This window comes from Setaria italica, chromosome III (assembly GCF_000263155.2).
Source record: "Setaria italica strain Yugu1 chromosome III, Setaria_italica_v2.0, whole genome shotgun sequence".
Classification (NCBI taxonomy): domain Eukaryota; kingdom Viridiplantae; phylum Streptophyta; class Magnoliopsida; order Poales; family Poaceae; genus Setaria; species Setaria italica.
In genome coordinates this window covers 30495532-30503032 of record NC_028452.1, presented here as the reverse complement: position 1 = coordinate 30503032, position 7501 = coordinate 30495532, and the positions used below count along the sequence as shown (strand labels likewise).

Here is a 7501-nt window from a genome sequence, read left to right as displayed (position 1 = left end):
GCATGAGTACTACTCGATCAATAGATTAAATAATTTAGCAGTTGACCTTTGTGCATGAGTACTGCTCGATCAATAGATTAATGTACATCTATTGATCGAGTAGTACTCATGCACAAACTGTTCAAGGTCAACTGCTAAATTATGATCTTCCGAGATGAACTTGTTTATGCTAGAATCATGGTTTTATGAGATGAGCTTGTTTGTGATAATTCATGGTTTTATAATTATTTATGGATCATCTTTGATAATTTATATTACATATTAAACTGTACATGGCGGCCAGCTAGCTCAAGCGACGACCAGCCATGGCCAGGCGGTGGCCAGCCAGCCCAGGCGCGGCGACGACCAGCCATGGCCAAGCGGCGGCCAGCCAGCCCAGGCGCGGCCGGCCAGCCAGGCCAGGCGAGCGGCCAGCAGCACCATCCCACGTCCAGGAAAAAAGAGCTGAGGGCAATATGGTCCTCTAATGCTAAAATACATGTATTTCATTTGGGAAAAGTGTTTTAAATGAGCAAATGTCATGTATAACGAAGTGACAACGTTTCGAGGGTCATTTTAGCGAAGTCGACGATAGGAGTCCTAAAATAGCGAAGCGCGTTGTTTGGAGTCCTAAAATTGCAATTTTCTCCTTAAAGTGTTGTGATGTGGTAAAGGATAGAGAGAGCCCGATTTAGGAAGGGGGTGTTTGGATATGAGGTGCTAAAGTGTCACATCGGATGTTATTGCAGAACTCCTATACTAATTCGCGAGACGAATTTATTGAGCCTAATTAATCCATGATTAGCACATGTTTACTGTAGCAGCACATTGTCAAATCATGAACTAATTAGGCTTAATAGATTCGTCTCACGAATTAGACTCCATCTGTGCAATGGGTTTTGTAAATAGTCTATATTTAATACTTCTAATTAGTATTCAAACATCCGATGTGACGGGTATCAACTTTAGTAGGGGGAGCCAACCACTCTTACTTTCAGCAACTCTAACGTATCCCCTCCCTCCTTACCACTTTTCAGCTCCTTCCACCTTTCCACTTTTCAGCTTTAAGGGAATTAAGAGGGAAAACACATATTCTAACAAATCTCATTTCCATTCCCCTTCCCTCTTTCTTTTTTTCTCAATCCCCTTTAATCTCTCCTCACTCCCTTTCAAAAAGGAAAAACCTCACTCTCCCTTTTCCTTCCCCTTTCCTCCTTTTCCTCCCCCCCACAATCTCCATCCCGCGAATGCTCTTGGCCGCACGATTTGCCCAACTGCTCTTCTTCGCTTGGGTGCTCTGCTCGCTGCAGCCACATGCTCCTCCTAGCCCCACCCGTTGTCTCCTCCATCACTGTGGCATGTAGTCATCGTCCCGCCGACATCGGCTGACCTCCTGCGCACCACCCGCCATCGCCACCACCTCCTCCATGCCCTCCTCCTCCCACCATCGCAGCCACCCCCCCGGCCGCCGCTAGCCAGCTAGGGCTGCCTTTGCCTTGCACCGGTCGCTATCTGGCGGCGAGCCTTGCCCCACCCGCTGCCTGCGGGTCTGCCCTAGTGATGAGGACATCAACATCAACGATAACATCCATGCCGATACAAGTACCAATTTCTGATCCCATTACTCGTGCTCATGCTCATCAACTCAACAATCAGGTGAGTACACTTTTGAGTTCATATCCATCATATTTAGACCATGGAAACATGTGCACTCTTATTTTGCTTAGGAACCAAGGAGAAGAATGAAAGGGAAACGGATTCACGCAGGCTGGATTCGGACTGCAAAACAACACCAACTTGTGACATTCACCATGGTTGCATATGAGCGTTCAAGTATTTCATGGAATCCTTATCAAGTCTATTTTCATATAGATCTAGACTCATGTCCATATCTGTTATGAGGCGGCCGCAATGATCAAATTACCACCGAGAGGTTTTTTGTCCAAAGTGCTACGTCGCCTTATTTTGGCCCAATGAGCCGTGTATCAAGTTGGGTCCATTAGGGATGCGTCCTAGGGTTGGAGCATGACCGCAACACCCTTGTGGTCATCCTCCCACGTTCTTATACCCCTTAGCCGCCACTAGGAATACTCGGGGTTTGTTTAGATTAAGTTTAGCTTTCGCTACTTACTTGTAAGCGCGCGTGCTGGATCAGCCACCTATCTTCTTGTCTTCAGAACCCCACCATATTGGAGATTAAGTTTGAAACCTTCATTTACATCTAGTAATTCAGTACTTATTCTACGTGTTCTTGCTAGTTCTTTGATTGCTTGCAGGATGAGTGCCCTAGTTGCCAGGGTGTCGCGCTCCACAAGATCGCAGCAACTATTGGAGGTGGTTTTGCATTCACACTTGCACTCACGCACTCATTAGACTTTTGTTTCTATTTTACTCGATTAGTTATGCCACAAGTTTAGGGATGTTATTGATTTGTTGGCGATTGCTTCTACTCTCGACCATCACCCCAGGGTAGTATGTGCACTTGGATTGTTTAGCAGGCATGGCGAAACGCTTTCATGAAAGGAAAAGAGAATAAATTGAAGGATAATAAAGGTGACAAAAGGGAAGAAGCATAAAGACAAGCTCCGGATGCGGAGCATAAGGATTTCAACTATCATAAAATGCTTCATCTTCTTCTTCCATGCCTAGCATAATGTTAAGCATGGGGATGCTTGGCGGACGAAGATCATAATGCTATATGGAACAAAACGATCGTGGTTGCTAGAAGATGCTCATTTTTCTTCTTCCATGCTAAGCACAATGCTTAAGCATGGGGAGGGAGCGTTACACATCATTACAATAATCAAAAGGACGGTAAATTCTTCCTCAACCTTCTTTATCCATCTCTTTCTAAATAACTGTGTATATAAGCTTTCAACCATAGACTCGATGCAACATTTGTATATCTCTCGATAATAACATGGCTACTAGGAGTACCTAGTTTTTGTTTTCAATAAATCACGATCACCATCACCTTGTGCTCACCACGATGTTAATAATTTTGGTATAATCTTGCTTATGGAAAAATGATGAAGGTTGCCGCTTTGTTTTACCTACACAATGTTTATATGACTTGACTTTTTCCTCTCTTTTTAATGAACCTAAATTAATTAAATACCAGCTCTTTTAATTGTGGAGGTTCAATGACTAAATTCTAGACCCACAAGCTCTATGTTGCTCTTTGATTTAAGTTTACAGATGACCTGATAACTTGATTTGTTTTCATTTCAAATTAATTCATATGCTGTCTACATAAGTGAATCTCTTGCAAAGTTCTACCTCCCAGAGCCTATATACATGCATGATCTTTCATGATGAAAACCTTTAGATTGCAAACTTATATTTTGATGTGTTGGATTAAGATTGATTTATGTGGTATGAGACTTAGAAGCTGACCATCTCCTTTGTGTAAACCTTTTTCATGCTAGCCTTTCTATCGATGCATTGTGAGTTTCTACACTACAAATTTCACAAACCTTGCTGGACAAACCTTTCTATCGATGCTCACTTAAAACCCTTCCACTAGTACTAAACGCTGATTTAGAGGCTACTGTTGTGATTGGAATAGCCAAGATGTCACGAGCAATTTGCCTCAAAGTAGGATATCGAGTTCCCTCCAACTTCCACCAACCAAGGACATCAAAATAATCATTCTCATCATAAGGAAGGGTTTCTTCATCCAAATAACGATCCAGCTCATTCTTACTTTTAACGAAACTAGTAATCTTCTTATTTGCTGAAAGAGTTTTAAAAATAGACAACACAGCAGATGCACCAACTGAAGAAGAAGCACCATTAGATGATGTACCCACAAAGTCTTGCTCTTTGACATGATAGTGTTTCATCAAATCAATTAACAATTGATGGGCCTCTGTAACATAAGACCCAGCATGTTCTTCACCAAAAAGGGCAACATAGCAAGCATGTAACATCGTCATCTTAAGATGTGGATCGAGAATGACAGCAACAATCATAAGACCATGTATATCAGTCCAATACTTGTCATACTTTTCTATCATGACAGTAGACATGTCCCTAATAGTATAATGTTCATCATGCTCCCAAGATTTGAGTTTAAGTTTAACCTCACATACTTTAGAGAACAAAAGGTTGGCTGTCACATATTTAGTTCCAGAAAATAGCTCAGTAAGGTCATAGAATAATCCTAATTTCTCACAAACTGTAGAAGCAAATATCCAATCATCCGATGGTGAATTCTCTAGAAATACAACGCATGTTAACATAACTAATCTTGCCACCATTGATGAATTCTCTAGAAATAAAGTAGTTTATGTCAGGAATCAAATATGCGTGGACTTAGCAAGGCTACATCAAATATTCAAATTTTCACGTGAACTTCTAGAAATTGAGATTTTCCGAGGAAAATAAGCATCAATAGTCTAATAGATGCCCGATCTTCCTCATTCAAGTCTTCAAAAGATTTTGTTTAAAAAAAATAGCCCCAGTAAATGCCTCAGCCGAAATAAAATGCGGAAGCTCGAACATCTAAATTGACGTACTGCTGCTCTCAGATTATATTTCACGTGTACTCCATCCCAAAATAAATGTTCGTTTAACTTTTAAATTTTGTCCCACAAAAAATATTTATTTAGCTCCTAGTGAGTGAGACTCATCTAATTAAAGTAACACTCACACCAATAAAAAAATGTATTGAGAAGTGTATACTTTTTCTATGGTTTTGCATTTATTCATGATTCAGAAAACTAAGCGGACTGCATAGCTTTCAACAACTAATATGAATAATTATGATCAATATGGTCACTTCTCATGACTACTTTAATGTGTCTAAAATTTTCTAAACGACCACTTAGGGACTACATGTTTTTCTTTTTCCTAATAATAAAAAAAGATTAATTAGGGTATCCACACATTTATTGCGTTTTTATTTCACAACATTTATCCAAAATAACATGAACGTAATCCAAAGAAGCATTAGATTCATGAATAGAATTAGCACATGTTCAAGTACTAAATGCTATGGTCATTCTTTTTACACTATTAGAAGTACGTACAGAGTGGAATTGCAACAACTCTACTATAAAATGGCGACAAAAGTTGTCTTTAAACTACTTAAGGATTACAGTATACGTTAAAATTTTTCACAGATTTACAGTGCGTAGAATGTACTAAATGTAAGCAATAGAACTGAATAAAAATGAGAACATCAAAATTTCATCTATCAGTATTAATCTAAATATATACACAAAAAAGGCCAGGCGCGTGAGCCTAACGTCCAGTTGCCGAGTAATTAGGAACTCATAGCCAAACAAGAAAAACCCTCACAAGCTTAAAACACACGCACAGCAAAAAGAACTCACAAGCTTGGGTTTGTTTGAGATTGAAATTACAAACACATGCTCAGAAAAAAAAAATTACATCATCCCTGATTTACTGCTGGCTATAATTGGTCTGAGTATCGTGTTACCATTGACGACCTTTGTTGTTGCAACAAGGAAGTCGTAGCCCATTCCTTCCTGAAATACACAAGGCAAAAGGTATTTTAAAAAATAAAAACAATAGTATGGTCCAAATAAAAAAATCTTCCCCAGTTAAATTTCAGGTCTCACGTGTTAAAAAAATAAAGTTCCTAGGAAAGATTTTGGTCATGTAAACAGTATGGTAGTTGACTATTAGGGGGGAAAATCTGATCTATACAGGATACTGAAGTAAATTCTGGTATCTAAAAAATACCTTAGAATCGATTTGCTATAAACATTTGAAAATTGAGAAATAAGTCAGACAAGGCGTACCTGTGCACTAAGGAATCGAAGGGCAGCAATCTCAGCAAATGTGACACCACCAATGAATACAACCAAAACCAGAGAGCGATGACCAACCCTATAAACAGAAAATTTGGAAAACAAACTTACAACCATGAGAATGAGATAGGAAAGATTAGAACTGCAACAGATGACCATTCTTTCCTTCTGAGTACAAGTAAAAGGAAAAGCAAACACCAGCAAATTCAGTAAAATAAGCATTAATCTTGCTCATATTTTCTTTGTTTTCCTTATCTATTATATTGGATAGTCATTCTAGTAGACGAGATTTTCTGTAATTCATTGTTAACAAAATGGCAGGACAACGAAAGTGACGTAATAGGAATTCTGATATTTTTCTAGCTTTCCCAGAGATACCTGACATCCATATAAAAATGAGATGACTAATACTCATGAAATTACATGATCCTTAAGAAACTAATCTTTAAAATTAAGGAAACAATACAATATAATTTTGTCTCTAAATAATGACCCAATTCCGAGGCTCTAGGAAGGCGTGGTGCTGCTCCTCCCTCACATGGATTCTAATGGATAGTACAGGACATTTTCAGACTCCATTTTACTTGAGTTTGTATACAGAACCAGCATGGTGTCCATATCCCTCTCTTCTCTCTCCATTTCAATCATGAATCATTTCTTCAATGTTAGAATTGTCCTACAGGGGTGAATTTACCTGTCAATACTCTGCTGAGCCCCTGAACCTGGATGTACTTCCAGTGACGAATCAATTGTCAAACCACCCTACATGAGTTTGAAAAATCTTCAAGGAAAAGATTTTTGCTTCCCTAAAATGCAAAGTCAACTTGACGGAGTCCACTTACCCTTTTCAAATCTAGATGTGGACCTGGCAATAGTTTCAACAATTCTTCAATAGAACGCCTGTAAAGTGGGAAATAACTGTAATGTGAGAGTATATGTGGAAAACCTTTTATCCATTAATTAAGGCCTCTCATGCAAATCACTTGCACAACCAGCTGGCACATTTATTGCCACATAAACAGCACTTATTTGATCTGATATATTGATAAAAAACTATAGTCTGTTTGGAACGAGAGCAGAACTGTAGATAAGAGAAACTTGGGTAACATTCCTATTATGGGGGTGTTTGGGAGCACTCCACTCCACAAAAAATTGCTCCACTCCACCAACTTCAAAAAACTCGCAGCCAAACGCGTCTAGCTCCAGCAACTCCGGCTCCAAGAAAAAGGTGGAGCAGGGGGTAGATCCACGTTTTTTGTGGAGTACCTCAAGAGGTGCTCCAAAAACCCCATCTACAGACCTCCTCGTGGAGTTGGTGGGTATTTACCCACCATTGCCACTCGTTACACATGGTAACGGTTCGGGAAACAAAAAAGGCTCCCGTCGCACTCGTTCCACCGTGCCGCTGCCGCGCCACCCGCCCGGCCGCCGCCGCCCGCCCGGCGCGCCGCCTGGCCGGCCGCCGCCGCCGCGTGCTCGCCCCGGCCACCGCCGCCCGCCCGGCGCGCCGCCCGGCCGGCCGCCGCCGCGCGCCCGCCCCGGCCGCCGCCGCCCGCCCGGCGCGCCGCCCGGCCGGCCGCCGCCGCGCCGCTCGCCCGAGAGCCAACCGACCCGGAGCACCCGCCCGGCCGTCGGGGATGTAGTGAAGATAATCATAGACGATATTAGGTCAGCGAAAATGCAGGAAGGCAGCCAGGCACAGACCTTTTTCAATAACGTCGAAAGAATGACTAGAATACATT

The 7501-nt window shown here is 41.3% G+C and overlaps 1 protein-coding gene across 2 annotated transcripts in view; it reads right to left on the bottom strand.

Moving 5' to 3' along the window:
• Nucleotides 1-5127: 5127 nt before the first annotated feature.
• The window catches only part of LOC101782932 (vacuolar protein-sorting-associated protein 33 homolog), a 17642-nt gene continuing 15268 nt past the window's right edge, over nt 5128-7501 (bottom strand). For both annotated transcript variants that reach the window (XM_012844820.3, XM_004962442.4), the window contains 4 exons: nt 6602-6659; nt 6454-6521; nt 5751-5838; nt 5128-5474 (listed from right to left, as the gene is read on the bottom strand). In XM_012844820.3, coding sequence (XP_012700274.1) covers nt 5373-5474; nt 5751-5838; nt 6454-6521; nt 6602-6659 — 316 coding nt within the window. In that variant the 3' untranslated portion in view covers nt 5128-5372. The remainder of the gene's footprint in view (nt 5475-5750; nt 5839-6453; nt 6522-6601; nt 6660-7501) is intronic.